At 40.4% G+C, this 17,612-nt stretch overlaps 1 protein-coding gene across 1 annotated transcript in view; it reads right to left on the reverse strand.

Moving 5' to 3' along the window:
• The window catches only part of PRICKLE1 (prickle planar cell polarity protein 1), an 88,978-nt gene that overhangs the window by 3,443 nt on the left and 67,923 nt on the right, over positions 1-17,612 (reverse strand). Inside the window, exons 2-6 of the mRNA XM_060244932.1 lie at positions 6,332-6,517; positions 4,756-4,869; positions 3,479-3,616; positions 2,897-3,100; positions 2,520-2,706 (exon numbers count right to left, since the gene is read on the reverse strand). Of these exons, the coding sequence (XP_060100915.1) occupies positions 2,520-2,706; positions 2,897-3,100; positions 3,479-3,616; positions 4,756-4,869; positions 6,332-6,451 (763 nt within the window). The 5' untranslated portion in view covers positions 6,452-6,517. The remainder of the gene's footprint in view (positions 1-2,519; positions 2,707-2,896; positions 3,101-3,478; positions 3,617-4,755; positions 4,870-6,331; positions 6,518-17,612) is intronic.

Below are 17,612 nucleotides of genomic sequence, written 5' to 3' on the forward strand. Positions count from 1 at the left end.
GCTGCCTCTTCAGAGACCTGCTTGAGGCAGCTCACAAAATAAAAAGGGAAAATCATAATAACATAATCATTTAAATTAAGAACCACATATAAAAGGAAAAGCACATGAAAACCCAGATATATAAAGCATTTTGCAGTTGAAGTAATCCTTTTAACAGTCCACAGGTGGACTGTAAAAAAAAAAAAAAAATTAAACCCAAGCCCAGCCTAGAAGACAGTAGAGGAGGTACCAGGTCATTCCACAGGTGAGGTGCCACAACCAAAAAAGCTCAGTCTCTGGTACAGATTTGCCTCATATCTGAAGAGCAGATGCACAAAGAGCAGGTCTTGTGAGGAGGATTTCAACTGGCAGGATGAATGGTACAAGAGGAGATAGTTCTTCAAGCACCCTAACCTCAAACTTCTTAGGACCTTACTGGTAATAACCAAAACTTTGAATTTACCAAGAAACTGATCTTTCAGCACTTGGGTGATATGATCTCTGTATCCAGCCCAACAGTAGCCCCCAACTTATACACAAGCAACCTGCAAACTCGCATGGTTGCTGTATATGCACCTGAAGTGAGGATAGCGATAGGTGCTTCTGACAAGGGGACTCTAGTCAACAAAATACTTTTATTGATACAAAAAGGTAAAGGTAGTCCCCTGTGCAAGCACCAAGTTATTACTGACCCATGGGGTGACATCACATCAGGACATTTTCTTGGCAGACTTTTACAGGGTGGTTTGCCATTGCCTTCTCCAGTCTTCCACACTTTACCAACCTTGGAAGGATGGAAGACTGAGTCAACCTTGAGCCGGCTACCTGAACCCAGCTTCTGCCAGGATGAAAGTCAGGTCATGAGCAAAGCTTGGACTGCATACTGCAGCTCACCACTGCACCCCGGGGCTCCTTTTATTAACATAGGTCAGGGGTGGCCAACGGTAGCTCTCCAGATGTTTTTTGCCTACAACTCCCTAGCCATTGGCCGTGCTGGCTGGGGCTGATGGGAATTGTAGGCAAAAAACATCTGGAGAGCTACCGTTGGCCACCCCTGACATAGGTTTTACTTAAAATGATGGTTATAAAAGCATTTTATCCAAATTCATCTATTTGCAGTTCTACCACTTTAGAAAACTATTTTTCTGAAATCTGGCCCTGTTATCAATAGGAGGAAGCACAAGAAAGGGAAAACTAACAAATCTGTCCTCCATACACCTGCACAGGCTCTTATTCCATTCTTTCTCAAAGATTCCCCAGGCGTGGGAAGAGGCATGGTGTAGGAGGCTGAAAGCAAAAGAGTAGCAATCCATTAAGTGAACTCATTCCATTCAGAGTTCACGGGATTCAGCCTCTTATATGCTGTATGCATATAGCACAGGCTATACTGTGTGCAATTCTAGACTAGGGGTGTGCAAGCGGAAAAATGTAGGTATTTTTTGGCTTTGGGTATATCAGACCCCAAAAAAGGTGGTATATATGAATTTCCCCAGTTTAAATAACAGTAAAGTATTTAGATTAGGGAAATATTTGATATTGATGAATATATTTGGATCTATTATACTTGCTGAGGGAAGGGAGGCATATTAAAATGCCTCCCCTCCCTCCCCAAGCCCTTCGGTTTCCACTGGTCAGTTTCACTCCTTGCCAACCAGCTGTTATGTCTTATGCCATTTACACCTAACAGCTGATACTCCAGCTGCGCTGCTGCAGCTGGAGAAAGCAAAGAGCAGAGCCCAGGCATATTTAAATTCCTTTCTTTCCCTACATGCCTCCCCACTCTGTTCCTTCTGATGCCGAGTCTCCCTGCAGCAGCTGAGGGAAGAGGGAATGAAGACCACTGATAATGTTTCCAGGGAGGCATTTAAACCCTACAGCTGACTGACTGGCAGCTCTGCCTGTCAGCTGTTACGTTTAAATGGCTGGTAGTGTTCAGTATGGCTGGATGAACCCAAATAAAAGCCAGATAAGATCGGCTTTTGGGGGGCTCAGCTATACTGGTAACAGAATACAGATTGATTTGACTCAGTTATTGCCAAATGCAATATTTTAGACGTCTTATTGAATCCAAACCATTCTTAAGCTTGACCAATTTGTTCTGTAAACCTGCCTACCTGAAGTACCATCTCTCCCCACATGTTCCCCAGAGAGTACTGAGATCGGGAACCCAAAACCTTCTCGCTATCCCTGGGCCAAAGGAAGCCCGCTTAAAATCTACCAGGGACAGGGCCTTCTCTGTTATGGCCCCTTCCTGGTGGAACCAGCTGCCGGAAGAGGTGAGGGCCCTGCGGGACCTTGCTCAGTTCCGCAGGGCCTGTAAGACAACCCTCTTCCGGCTGGCCTATAACTAACCGGCACAAGAAACTAAGTGTGGTTCTATTAGACTTCTGTTACTCCTAATGTTTTAACTGTGTTAAATGCCTAACTTAATTTTTATGTTGGATTTTATGTTGTGAGCCACCCTGAGCCACTTGGTGGGAAGGGCTGGATATAAATCATAAAATAAATAAACATTTTTATGTTTTAAGGTGCAGAGTTACCTATGTGTTCCCCACAAGTCTCACAATACTCCGCATAAAGGGACTCAAAGCAGCCACAGCAGAATGGACGTCCATCCTTCATAATGTATCTCTGTCCTCCAAGGACGGTTTCACACTCAAGGCAACAAAAATGTTTCATATGCCAGTGGCGACCTTCTGCTTCTGTACATTCATCAGCAAAGATAATCTTTAAAAAAAGTTTAGACAATAGTTTGTTTAGAATTTTTTATTTTGTTTATTGTTAGAACATTTAATTTGCAAGAAACAAAGCCACATGAACCTTGGTTTTTAGACATCTTCAAAAACTAAGTTGCCTAACTGAGCAAGCAACATTTGTTTCTCTGGTTTAAGTAATGTTGAACTAAAGTATTCCTTACCTCATCACATGCTGAACAGCGTGGCTTGAGGAGTTCAGCATGGTGTCTACCACAATGAATTTTTCCATCATGGCAGAAATAGATTAAGTCAACAAGAAGTTCACTGCACGTTGAACACACAAAACAGGATGGATGCCAACACACTCCAGGTCCTGCTCTTGATGCAAACACTGCTACTTCACCTCCATTTATTTTTGTACCACACTGTAAGTAAGTGATAATTGAAAGATAGTTTCCATTTTACGAATATCTTCTACAGTAGAATCTTCATTATCCCCCTAACTTTTTTTAGATAACTTTCAAGCATCACTATCAGTATATTCCATCTTCATATCTTACCTTAACATTTTTCTAGGAGAGGGTTGCTTTCAGCAATATAGGTATGTATAGTCTGACCATTTTTCAGATCACTACTGAAGATCATACTTTTCAGCAGGCATGACTATTACAGCTTTACTCAAAACAGTAACAGGCCATTAATTTTTATTCTAAAGTAGTTCTAAGAATCCTGGATTATACAGCTGAGTATCTGAGCATTACACCATGCCAATATTGATTTCATTTGGGTGTTATAAATTTTACCTGTTCACAAAGTGTATGCATTACTGCTCTTGAGAGTAATTTGACTGTGCCTCGTCCCAGTGCTTCCTTCTTACGCTGTGAACTAAATATCTGAAGTTCCTTCTTTTCTTCTTCACTTAAAGAATGACAATATCTAACCTTCAGCAAAAGAAAGTGATACCAGTGTTAGACACTAGTGTCTGGTGGATTTCACTTTTTTAAAAAAAAACTCAATGCAGCCAACACATGCATGCAGTTTTATCTGGTATTTTCAACTGCGTTGAAGGCATAACTTTGGCAGTGAAAACTGCTTGAAGCAAATTACTGGCAGGGGACACAACGTGTTAAAGGATTCAGACCTTTGTGCATTCCCTTTTGCAATTACAGATCAAGATGAACACAACCTAACAAGCACAGAACTCCATCCAGGTTGTTAAAAATAAATGTGCATAAGTATGTATTCGTGAGGTACTGGGAACCTGTAGGAGTCCGAAAGAGTAATTATTTTCCCACATACTCTAAGCCTGCCTGGATACATTGTAATATGGTGAATTAATGTTTTCTCAGACTGCCCTTTCTTATCTTAATGTAATTTACTTAATTACTATACCTTTCTCCTTGATTTGGACCTATCATTACATCATTCTCCTTTTGTCTATTTTATTCTCAGTACAACACTATGAGGTAAATTTACCCAGAAATCCTTCATAGCAAAGTGGGGATTCTAGTCTGAGTCTCCCAGACCATAGTCTAACACTGCAACCACTACACAACAGGCTGGTTTAAGAATATATAAGGGTAAAGAACTACGTGCCTCTGAGAGAACATCCACTGTGTTTCTTTATGAGCTACTGAACTCCTTCTCCAAGAACAGATATTTGTTCTCCATGTCTGTACAGGAGTGTCTAGATTGTTCAATCACACCCAATGCATTTTTGAAGTTCTGAATAAAACTAAGTTGGTCTTAAAGGTGCAATTGACTCCTATTTTGTTCTACTACTTCAGACCAACACGGCTGCCTATCTGGATCTACCCAATGCAGAGGTGCAGCAAAATTATATTTCCCCTGATGAGGCGGATTGGGAGACCAGATTAGGAAATCATGCATCTGTTCAGCAGGCAGATTATGCTCATAGGCTACTTTGGGGTCATACATTTTTTTTAAAAATCTAAGTCTGATGCACTGGACATTATGCAAACAGCTTGGGAATTACTGTCATAATCTGAAAAAAACAACAACTGCCTGTTCATACAGAAATTTATTTAGCAGGGCAAAATGTGTATGAGCAAATTCTTACTTCATTATCATGGGGTGGTAGCTGATAAAGAAGCTGTTTAATTCTGTGTTTCTCTCCAGGACTATTAACATAAGGAACCTTCTCTTCTGACAAACAGGCAAAGTATAGCTGTACCTGAAATGGAGAACAGGAATAAAGTCAGGCCATCCATTGTAAGAATTATTCATCAGTTACCTTATTTCCAGCCTAATAAAGAGTGAGCTTGCTCACTGTTCTGCAGTATTTTGATCGATCTTAACAGAAGCCATTACACAGATTTTTGGCCTTAAATTCGATTTTATTTAAAAAGAGAACTAAGGTTTGGGGGGGGGGGGTTATTATTTTTTTTTTTTTTACTTCAAATCTTCAGCAGTTTGCATTTCTCTAGCTACAAAATAAGCAGAGGAGCCAGCTCAGCAGAACAGGATTGCCTGAGATAGCTAGCACCCAGCTGCTGAATTGCTTGTTCTGGAATGCATCCACAATTAGGGGTACCATAAATTATGCACATCAAATTTACACCCCGTTCTGGGACAATCAATGAGTCTGTTAAAATTCCACATTTCTTTCTGCATTTTATCACACAATGTGTGAAGCTCTTCAGAAAACAACTGCTATATTGACAAGCTTGATTTGCTCTATGAATTTTACAGGTTGATGAGGCAAATGCAGTTTTATAACCTGATCAGGTTCATTATTTCCATGCAAACTTTTCAAGAACTTTTTGCATTGATGTTTTGGGGAAAGATGAATACATCTGCATTTCTACTAAATGCAATTTATTCAGATTTGTCTTTTTTTCAATTTTAATCCTGTAGTTCAAAATTATGAAGCAGCTACCCAGACAATCCATTTGCTTACTTTGTAATTACAATAGCAGAATTATTTGTAAAGAAGCCAGTACAAAACAATTGCCCTTTAAACTCAGTAAAGAGATGTACTGATTTGCTCATGTTTACAACATGCTTCAAAGCTTAAAAATAAGCATTTTGCAAAATAGTTCCTTTTTACTGGATTCTGGTTATGGGATATATGGGATTGATAAAAATACTGATGGGGAAGCTGGGGGTGCAAGACAGCTCCATGTAGAAAATGATTTGCAAAAATAAGATTACATTTACAGCTAACTCCAAATGAAAGAACACAGAAAGAAGTATGTGTATGTGTAACAATTTTACAAAAAACAAAAAATCCAATGGAAGTGCCATGAAATTTTTCCCTTTGAACAAATATACCTAAAAATGAATATTTCCTGGTGTGTTGTACTTAACCATTAATATTTCATGTTTATTAATATACAATAGTGCCATCATTAGTTAAGCATTTAAGAGTTTGAAGTCTAGCAGTGATTTTTTTAAAAAGTAACTGAAAATGGGTAACACAGACACTAGATACTTTTATTTGTCTAAATACAGAAAAGAGAATTTGTAACATCTTTAGTACATTATCTCAGTAGGACAAAAATAAACCATCGGGACAAAAACAGAAGCAATCTCGACTACATTTTCCTTTAACAAGTCATCAGTCAGAGGTGAACACAGGCACATAATTACTGGTCTCTGATAAGCTTCAAAGAGATGGCAGCATATGGTTGTACCTGCTCAGGTCTAAGACCTGGAGGCACCCAGGCATATTCTTCCAAGGCACAGCCAGAGTCATCATCAGATGTTGAGCTTCTCTGGAAACCAAATGTCAGGTTGCAAACTTTCGGCTCCATTTCAGAAGGCACACTGTTGGTGGGAAAGCGTGAAGATATTCAGTTGCAGTGCATCAATTAAGTGTTCTGGGGGGGAGGGAATGAAATGTTAAAAGGCATAATTATTATTTTTTTTTAAATCAGATGTTAACGCATGGTCTTTGGTACAAGTATATATTACATGTTAATAGTCCGGATAGGTTAAGAAAACAAACTTGTTTTTCAAACAGTTTTGTTTTTAATCACTTCTTTGCTCTAAACATTTAAAGTCCAACACCCAGAACCCAGAGCATGAAAAAAGTCTACTACTAAGTAGCAGTACAATGGGGAAAATAGACATATATACTATCTAGCATAAACATACAACAATAGGAAAGGATCTGACAGTATTAAGCAGCAAAACTTTCCATTTAGGTTTATTTATTTAGCTATTTATACCCTGCTTTTCTGCCCAGAGGGGACCCAGTTTATAACATCAATTCTCCCCTCCTTCCAAAATACTTATATTTCATATATGAACTCTTAATCTACTCAAAACACTGTTTTCTGAATCAACGTGTTCTCTAAATAGCAATGGTAGCTAATGTTCATATTATGAATTCTTCATGAGATCAGCATATATATTCATAATTATGGTTCACTTCCAGTTTACAGTTCAATCCTAGACAAAATAACACCCTCCTAAACCCACTGACTTCCATGGATTCAGATGTGTAATATCATATAGGATTACATCTGTAGTATCTTAACAATGAAAGCTATTCTCAATCCACAAACTCTGTATTTTAGTACCAAATGACAGCCAATGCCTTAGCAGAGTCACATGCCCACACTTAAGCAGAGATCATCAGGCATGTGTTGAATTCCAACACATACCTGAGTGTTTTTTGAAGTCTCATTAGCAAGATCTTATGCTGAAATCAAGTTTTCCATGAAAAAGTTGCTTTGGAATTCAGTGAAGGTGGAGGAGAGCTCACTGACACAGATGTTACCAGAATAACCACTATCCATTAAGAACCATGATTGCACATAATCTTAAACATCTCAGTATCTGCATACTAATGATAATTATGTATATTTCCAAGATCCATTTCTACTATCACCACTGCAACTAAAAATGGCTGACAACATAGAAAAAGTCACTAATATTCCTCTACACCAAGACATCTTCTGCAAAGTATATAGAGGGACATCTCTAAGAATTATTTTGAAGTACTCTGAATTTTATTTAATTCCATTAAACCAACCCTGAGTACTTCCTCCTAGCCAATGAACAGTAAATCTGGACAGTACGTACTGGTCAAAACTAATAACAGTAATAATAGGTTTTGCCAAAGCTAAATTTGGCCCATATGAACTACAAATATCCGAAGTTATAATCTCCCATCCCCCCTTTACTTTTGTTTTCTTGCTTGAACTTCTTGAACCTTTCTATGCAATCTGATAGAGCTGTTTACTGTAAAGGAGAGATTCTACATTTAACCTGTTAGCCAAAAAGATTGGGTAAATTTTACATATCTGTTAAGTGAATACACAAAAATCTATAGTTTAAGTGATAAACTTGGAACATTCAAATCAGTTTCTTCTCTCTGGAATGAAAAAAATGCTGAAGAGGAAGAAATCACTCTGTGTGCAACTAATGGTTGGAATAAGAAGAAGTCTTAATCAGCATGTTGCTGGAAGCAAAAAAAAAATCTTAGTAACAATATTCAGCAATGGAATTGGCTGCCTAGGGAAGTGGTGAGCTCCCTCCCACTCACTAGCAATCTTCAAGCAGCAGCTGAAGAATACTTGTCAGGAATGCTTTAGGTAGGATGATCCTGCATTGAGCAGGAGGTTGGACTAGATGGCCTGTGTGGCTCCTTCCAACTCTATATTCTACTTCATAAAAGTTAGAATCATAATGTCCGAACATATATATTTAATATTAAATCTTCCTAGAAACATTAACGATAGTAAGACCAATCCAGTTTGTTAATGGTACATTAAATGTAAATATAAAATTGGATTAAAGAGTAATCTGATTTGAAAGTTTAGATATACATAACAGTGCAAATGGCATCTATTGTCACTTAATATAAGTGTTGTTCAACAGACAGAAATTATGCACAAAAGTTGCTGGACACATGCATTCTAAAAGACTCCTTGTTCTACAGGAAACAGTTGCAGCCAAGTATGACACCAGCCCTTTTATTAGGATTTCCAGATTGTTGTGTTCGCTTGGTGGTCACCTCTGACCAGATTGAAGAGGTCACAATTCATAAGGCCAGTTAGCAAACATTCTTGCCCATCTCCTGCTGCTTAAGTTCATCCTGCAGGGCAAATTGTTTAACAACTTTTTTGTTGTTAAATTGCCTGTTAACAAGACTATGGGGAATCCATGATGCATATCACATACATCCATTTGCAGGGCACTGCAGCTATCACTGAAGGGTCATGACTTGAGGTTAAAAAGCAGGTGTCTGAGTTGACATACACAGTAGAGTATATAACAATCTTAAAAAGGAAAAGCAGTGACACCACATAAATTCAGTAAATCTAAACATTGGTAGTACTTATCTTTTTAGAAAAATTCAAAGGCATGAATGAAGGTGGACAGGACTGATAGGGAAAAAAGTTCTCTTAATTCTCCATTGAGGGGTGTGTGTTTTTTTAACTATAGCAACCAAAATAGGAAAATTTCCCATTTCTAACACTGTGGCTGTAAAGAACTTTGATAACACGCTTCAGAATATTTTCAAATATTGCAACGAATTAGGATCATGGCATTTAATTTTTGCTGCCTTTGGGGCACAACAGGATATAAACAAAGGACCTGAGGCAGCTCAGTGGAAATAAAGCTTAACAAAAACCATGTCAATAGCTTAGGTTAGGAAGCAATATCTCAAAGTCATTTTCCCTAATAGTTTGCCAGATGAAGAAACCAGGCAAATTTAACTTTTTTAAAGACTCCCTATTGATACATGCTTTACATTTCTATTTTAAACAGCAACCATAGGAAACAGCAGCCAGACTTTTACTCCAGTGTAAACATATACTCAAGTTTCACCCTGTCACCTGTTGGCTCCTGAACAACTCTTCTTTGTTGAAACTTACAGCACTCAGCTTAGGAAAACGTTTAGAAAGAAAACATTTCAGGGAAGTGATAAAGCAGTCACTAGTTCGGAGTGAAAAAATATAGTCCAAATTACATTTACATTTTAATTCTTGTTTCCTTTAAAGCAAATTATTATGGGAGGCAGAATGCTGGATTCTATTACAGAAAGGGTTAATCATCATACAAAGCCGATAAGTCCATCCACACTCTGGCAAAAACGCACAACCCAATAACTTTCCAAAACAAAAATTCAACCTTGCACATCTGCCTCCAGAAAGATATGTTCGAATTACCCTGAGATTTCAATGACATTTCTCATTTTTTTTAAAAAAAATCAGTCGTTTATTCCACCTATGCCGGCTTTTAAGACTGCTGCTTTTTAACAACACATCTGCCTGCAGGCAATCTCAAACAACCCACTCAAATCCACATGCCATTTACAACATCTACTGCATTTCCTCCAAAGTAACCATGTTTGAGATTAAGCAGCTGCAACACACCCGCATGCACCCTGAAGAAAAGTCTTGGCGGCGGACATCCTAGAGGTCTTGGGCTGAAGTCCCCAAATCATTTCATTCCGAACTGGCTTCCAACAGCTCCATAAACCTCCCCCCGCCCCCCATCCCGTCTGTTCGAGTCGAAGCTCTTCTTGGTGCAGCCGGGGCGAGGCTCTGCTCTTGCAAAAAGCTGACTACTCACCAGCGGGCAAAGTTGTGAAGGGCCTTCACCCACCCAGCCGCCCTCTGGCATGTCTCTAAGGAAGAGCCCTCGAGCAGCAGCTGAAGGCTGCCGAAGCAAAAAGACACGCGCTGCTAAATGGCCGGGAAGAACACAAATCCAGACCACCTCCTGAAGACCCTCGGCCCAACCGGAGCGCGTGGATGGGAATGCAAGGCTCAGGCCAGGAAACCCCGCCTGTCAAGGGCGACCCACCCTAGCTACGCCCCCCCCCCCCCGCGCCCGAAGAACTCCGCTTCCACGATCCAGACGGGAAGACGCCCCCCCTCCCCCGCGCCGCCTCTGCAAACGCAAAGGTCTTCTGCAAACAACAGCTGACAACTAAGAGCTGGGCCGGAGGAGCGCCGCAGACTCCCTACCTGGCCTTCTTCACCAGTAGCCTCTCCGAAGGCTTGTCTGGGCGACGCTTCCGAAAGCCCCTCTGCCGCCCAACAGCAACGGCTTTGCGCAACCCGGGCCAGAGCCCCTGAGCCACCGCCTCTCGTCGTCCGCCTGCCACCTCGCGTACCCCTGCCTGCCAACTCTTCTCCCCATCTCTTTCCCCCCCGCCACAATGCCGCCCCGAACTCAGAACACGGCAGCACAGCAACAGCTCGTTCACCAACTGCAGCCTTTTCTTTTTAAAAGGAAAAACAAGAAAGCGCTAGCCTTTTTTTCAGTCCAAAGAGCTTGAGACGAAATCTATCAACGGCTGTGTGCTGAATACCTACAAGGGGTCTCTTCACCACGTCAAGGACTGCTGCTCCCGCACGGAAAAAAAAAAAAAATCTCTCCCCTACTATTCTTCGTCAGCCTGGCCCTCGGAAAACGCCGCCCCCCTCCCAAATTTAACCTCAAGGTACAACTGGAGCGCCTGTCTTCTCTCTCCTCGGTGCCCTCACAACCTCCCCCCCCCAACTTTCTTTGCACTTCCCCTCGCGACCCTGCCAAATTCTACAAAAAGAGAATAAATCTTTCTCAGGAGTTTACTCTTAGCAACACAATTTCTCTTCACTGGAGAGGGGCGAAAATAAACAAAGTCCTCCATAATGCCAAGTTAGCCAATGTAAAGGATCCTATCTAAATTTTCTGCTACCAGAGGTTTCAATTTGAAAATAAAACTGCCCCCCCCCCACATACACCCAGAGATTGATGCACTACATCTGCTAAAGGACAGGACTGGAATGCCTCATCTCACTGCAAGAGGCTGATTAAAAGGCTAATAATATTTTCAGAACCTGTAGGCATTTTGGGTTGTGAACTGCGCTGTATTTATGGATCCTATTTTTACTTGACAGTTGCCCCAACTCCACCCTCCATTGTGTCTAAAAAACCCTTCTGGCTAAGTTTCAGAGAGCTCTAAGGAGCTGACCCCAGTGCAGTTTTTGATTCCTGTGACACTAGTCACACTGCCTATCAATCATTGGTGACCTAGTATAAACTACAAACCGTAAGTGGCATCCACTGGGAAAGAAACTCTAGGACTGGACATGGATGCATAAAGCAGGGGGAGGGGGGGAATCAATTTTGCTTTTATCCTCTAAGCATTTTCTGAGTCATCTCAAAACAAGGAAATTGGTGAGAAGATGCCACCGGGTCAGACATTAACAAACACTTTTGACAATTCTGTACAGAGAGCATTTCCATATGAATCACCAAAGCAACCATCAACAATATAAGCCAAGTAAAGATTAGGCATTTCTGTGGAAAGTGGCATCACTCCACTAGACAAGCAAAAACAATAATGGCTTAGAACTTCATTTCATGTCTCTCTGCATACCACATACACTGCAATGACTAGCCCACAGACACAAATTAGGTTTCGAGCATATTTTTTTTACAGAATGCGGACAGAAAGGGCCTGTAAGACAGAGATGTTCCACTAGGCCTATGGGCGAGGACAGCAACAGTTTCCATCTAGCCTGGTTCCCTCTTGCCTCCCCCATCCCCCATGGGATAAGGACACAAACTGTGTGCCTTTATGCACCATCTGTAAACTGGAAATCATTATTTAATTATCTATGGTGTTTTAACTGTTTTAACTTGATTGTAAAATGTTGTCTAACTGGAAATGTTGTACCCCACTCTGAGCATTGCTGCATAAGGCAGGTTAAAAGTAGAATAAATAAATAATCTGGGATTCAAGATACATTCCTTCTTCCCTCTCTCTCAGTCTCAATAAATGATTGTGTTAATCTTCAAAATCCAAGAATTACAATTATACTCTGGAATGGATGGGTTGGAAGAATGGGAGTGGGATCTCATTTCTCCCTTACACTGTAGTCAAAACAGTTAAGAATTCTCATTTTAAGTATCTGCCTTCATGTCCTATTTTGAAAGGTCATAGTATCCTAATACTCTGTTGATTTGTGTGCAGGTGGCATAATGATTTTACTTCATGACTTTGTTAATACAGTTTTTATGATTTAGTCCCATTTTGTTCCACTGACTTCAATAAGTCAAACACAGCTGACATTAACGTTACCTGGCTTAGCTGGATGTAGGCTGAACACTTGCCTGCTTGGGTAAAGTGTGATTAGCAAAGGCACTTTATATCCATTTAGATATTATTTACCAAAATAAAATAGAGATTAAATTTTGACAATGCACAAATGAATGTAAACAAATATACAGCAAAGGCACAAAGAGTTTACATTTCACGGGCACAGATACAACCTGTTGTAGCAAAATGTCACAAACTGCAATTATGTGTATAGTTTGGCTGCTTAAGTTCCAACAACTTCAGTGGAATTCAGTTTCACTGCATAGTGCAGGACTATGGCTAGAAAGACCACTTCCAGCCCTAGCAGTTGTGTGTGTATGCAAATGTCCTTTCCAAAGCTTTCTGCCTCATATTTGAAAATCAATGGTAATGTGGCCTTTTAGGCAAGAGTGAAAATAACTATATTGTTCTTTAAAAATACCCTAGAATGTCATAAATTAATATATGTAAGATAAAGTAATTATTTTGTTCACTGGATAAGCCACCCAGTATGTTGTATCTAGTTTCCTGTGAGATGAAAGCGCTGATAGCTGTGGATCTTCCCTACTCTCCCCATCCACATTGTCACTTTCAATCCAGGGTAAGATTGCCAGTATCTCAGGACTCTGTGGAGACAGCAATGAAAAAGGGGAGAAATCACTTTCTGCCTCTTCCGTCAGTGGAGCTATAATAATAATTTTTTAAAAAATTATTTGTTTATTCTAGAACTTGGGTACAAAAAGTGTTTAATAATTACATTCAGCAGGACAATAGATCCTATTATAGCAGACATTTGGCTGGGAATAAGTTTAAATTGTTAAATTTAATAGCTCAGTAGAAACTCTGAACCAACTCAGCACCAAGAAATGAGGACAGAGTGAAAGAATGTTTTAGTACATAGACAGTTGAATTGAAGCGGAGTTTGTAAATACAACAGCTAGTGACATTCGATTGGTGGAGTTAGACACTAGTATCTGTAAGGCAGACATGATTGGCCAGCAGTCAGTATTTAATCAACCCAACAAACTTTGAACATGGGAGAAACCACTGACATTGCTTCCATTTCCTCTACATTTTTAAAAAATAAAGTGGAGCATTTCTGCTAACTCTGGTTTTGCATATAATCGATTGAAGCACCATTGCCAATGTTTGCCTTCTACATGTGGATCCCTGTGTTGAAGCTCAAACTGAACTTAGCTAAGGTTAAGTTTATTTTCATGAACTTGTGGGGTCAAGGGCTCAAACACTTTATTTTCAATTACTCTGTATTGCTTCTGAAGAAAATACCTAACATATACAAACGCTTGTGTACCTGGCATATACATATATTTCTGTACTAGGGTTGCCAATCCCCAGGTGGGGATCCCCCGGTTTGGAGGCCGTCCCCCCGCTTCAGGGTCATCAGAAAGTGGGGTGAGGGGAGGGAAATGTCTGCTGGGAACTCTATTATTCCATATGGAGATTTATTCCTATAGAAAATCATGGATAATTGATCTGCGGGTATCTGGGGCTCTGGGGGGGGGCTGTTTTTTGGGGTAGAGGCACCAAATTTTCAGTATAGCATCTAGTGCCTCTCCCCAAAATACCCCCCCCCCCAAGTTTCAAAAGGATTGGACCAGGGGGTTCAATTCTATGAGCCCCAAAAGAAGGTGCCCCTATCCTTCATTATTTCCTATAGAACGAAGGAATTGAAAAGGTGTGCCGTCCCTTAACTCCCTTGGGCGTTCAATTATGCTTGTCACAGCCTTGATCTTGGCTCCACCCCTAATGTCTCCTGGCTCCACCCCCAAAGTCCCCAAATATTTCTTGACTTGGACTTGGCAACCCTATTCTGTACAGCCAACAGAGCTTACTTGATAAAGCATAAAGGAAATGGTTTCTGGTAAAATAACAGATAGCCAATCTTGCAAGCTACTTTTTTGTATTGTATTTTGTGAGTGTGCGTGTGTTTGTGCCTGCACCTCTAAGTCATGTCAAACTCTGGTGACTGACCCTTACTGGGGCCTGGGGGATATTCAGAGAGGTGGCTGAATAAAGCCTGTCCTTGTTCTCCTGAGTGGGTATTTCAGTTTCCCATTCAAATACTAACCAGAGTTGACCCTGCTTAGCTTCCGAGATCTAATGAGATTGGGCTTGTCTGGGCTATCCAGGTCAGAGTATTGCAAGCTATTTTTTGAGATGATTAATCATTTCTGATACATATGTGATGCACCTCTGCATAGCAACCCTGGTATTCCTTGGTGCTTTCCCATCCAATTTAATTTAATCTTTGGTGCACAGTGTTAGAAGGATATTTTTATAACTAAAATGCACAACTTTGCTGACTTCAGTACACAATGGGCTTGATCCAATGGTTCTCTTGCTGCTAAATGAGGAACTTTCCAATGAGTTCTAGACCAAAGTAAGAGGCAATGGAGGTGGAGATGATACAATTGTTTGCATTAAGAAAGTGCCATAATTCTGGATGGGCAAAAGTTTGGGTACTGTCTAATCCATGATGGTACTTCAACTTTACAGTCTATTTTTGGGAAGTGAAGAAGTGGCCTGCATAAAGTGAATGCTTCCTACAAGAATTAAATTGGAATGTGACAGAGTTTAATTCACAGGGTCATGTCTCAAAGGCATTGATATTGCCAAGGGCAAATCCACTCTAGAAAGGAAAAGGTCATGAGTCACAACTCTTGGCCTTCTTTCAGTGTGAATAAAGATTAGTTGTCCTCAAGAAACTAATTGACAGCTAAACAGAAAACATTTTATTTCATCTCACTCCACCCCTTCCTCCCCCAGCCTTTCAACCTGCCTTATAAATTAATCAATGAAAGCATCACCAAGCCAGTGTGTATAGATGATATCTGTGAGATAAAGGAATTTAAAAGCACACTGGATATCATATAGCTAAATTTTGCCAAGTCTGATTTAGCAAGTGCAAGCAAAAACTTGAAGCTAATTACTCCTTATGCTATAATGTTAAATATCAGATTTGGCAAAATGCAGAGTCCATTCTGGAAAGAACCAAAGATGACTTTCCCCCTTCACATTTTGATTCACACCTGCTAATATAGTAGAACGAACCAGAATGTCAGTTTGACCACACTTGTTTCATTATTCTGGGTATGTACCTCCACTTCCCCTCCCTCCATCATAATGATCCTCTGAATTATTACTGTAGAGAGTTCAGAGGATCAGAAGTTGCTAGAAGTCTTTATAGAACTTCAGCTATTCACCCGCATTAGGGTGGTGGTTAGAATATCCCACATTCGTGTGGCAGAAAACTCCATCTACGACCTAATCCTATTGCCAAGAGTAGCAAGCAAAAATTAGAGAAAACTTGGTGAGATCCAAGTGGGAAAGACGACAACATCCAGCATCTTTTTTTTTGTCTCACAAGTCTTACTCTTCTGATTAGCATATTGAGTAGTGGGCTTTAAGAAAGGGGCAGCGTGGCAGGATTTCTTCCCTGCATTAGGTATCCCTACTGTTGTTGCAAACACAGCAGCAAAAGGGACATCAGGCTAACTTTACTTATACACACCAGGTAAGAAGAATGCAAATTTACTGAATCATGAAAAGAAACTACTTGAATTCAGTTACATGTTAAGAAATTGTATTGCAGTGCTTAAATATTTTAATGCGATTATAACAGAGTAGGACAAGGACAAAAGCAGAATAAGGTGGATCCACATACCATTGACCACTGTCCCCTGAGCCCCATTAGACCCAATGAGCATTAACTACAGCTGCTATCAGCTAGTATTTACACTGCCCCATATAATCCTCTGAAAGACAAATTTGATAGCAACTTCTAGTGATTTACATTTTGTAGAACATTTGCTACTGAATTACACTATGCTATTAGCTGCAGTTCAACCTTTCTTCCAACTTTGTCTAGACAAATATGGTCAAGCAACATGGAAGCACCAAAGTTATTAAATAATTTTTATGTCAGTTTCCATAGTCAATATCATTAGATGAAAGAAGCAGATTAACAAGGTAGTAGGAGTATCTCCCTTACACATACAAAGTGAACCAAGCTAGCAGAGTGAAGAGGAAAGGCTAACCAAAATATACCATAAACATTCTGTTCAAGTGCAGTTTTTGGACCATCAAAACATAAATAACAAGGAGTTATTCAAAGGGAGACAGGCCAATTTCCCAGTGGGCTGCTGCTCTAGGGACCAGCAACTCTGCTTGTGCCTTAGGGGCCACTTGGCTCAACCCTTTAGCAACAATGAGTGAACCCATTGCTGATGCTGTTGATGAGCCCAGGACTGAACTGAGTGGCTATGCAGTGCTGGCTTATAGCACCACAACGTCTACTCAGTTTGGCTTACTTCAGGGTCATTTCCTTTTAATAGTGCAGAGGTCCCCAACCCCCGGTTCCGTGGCCTGGTACTGGTCCGTGGCTTGTTAGCAACCGAGCCCTGAGTTGTATAATTATTTCATTATATATTACAATGTAACTCAACATTAAAAAAACTAAGATCATGGCATCTGGCCCCATCACACCTTGGCAAATAGAAGGAGAAGACATGGAAGTAGTGACAGGCTTCACATTTCTGGGATGCAAGATCACTGCAGATGGTGACTGTAGCCATGAAATTAAAAGACGTTTGCTCCTTGGGAGGACAGTTATGGCGAACCTAGGCAGTATAATGAAAAGTAGAGATATCACCCTGCCAACAAAAGCCCATATAGCCAAAGCTATGGTATTCCCAGTAGTAATGTATGGCTGTGAGAGTTGGACCATAAGGAAGGCCGAGCGCAGAAGGTAGATGCTTTTGAGCTGTGGTGCTGGAGAAGAATCTCGAAAATCCTTGGACTGTAAGAAGATCAAATCAGTCAGTCCTAAGGGAAATCAACCCTGACTGTTCCCTGGAAGGTCAGAT

This window comes from Heteronotia binoei, chromosome 8 (genome assembly GCF_032191835.1).
Source record: "Heteronotia binoei isolate CCM8104 ecotype False Entrance Well chromosome 8, APGP_CSIRO_Hbin_v1, whole genome shotgun sequence".
Lineage (NCBI taxonomy): Eukaryota > Metazoa > Chordata > Lepidosauria > Squamata > Gekkonidae > Heteronotia > Heteronotia binoei.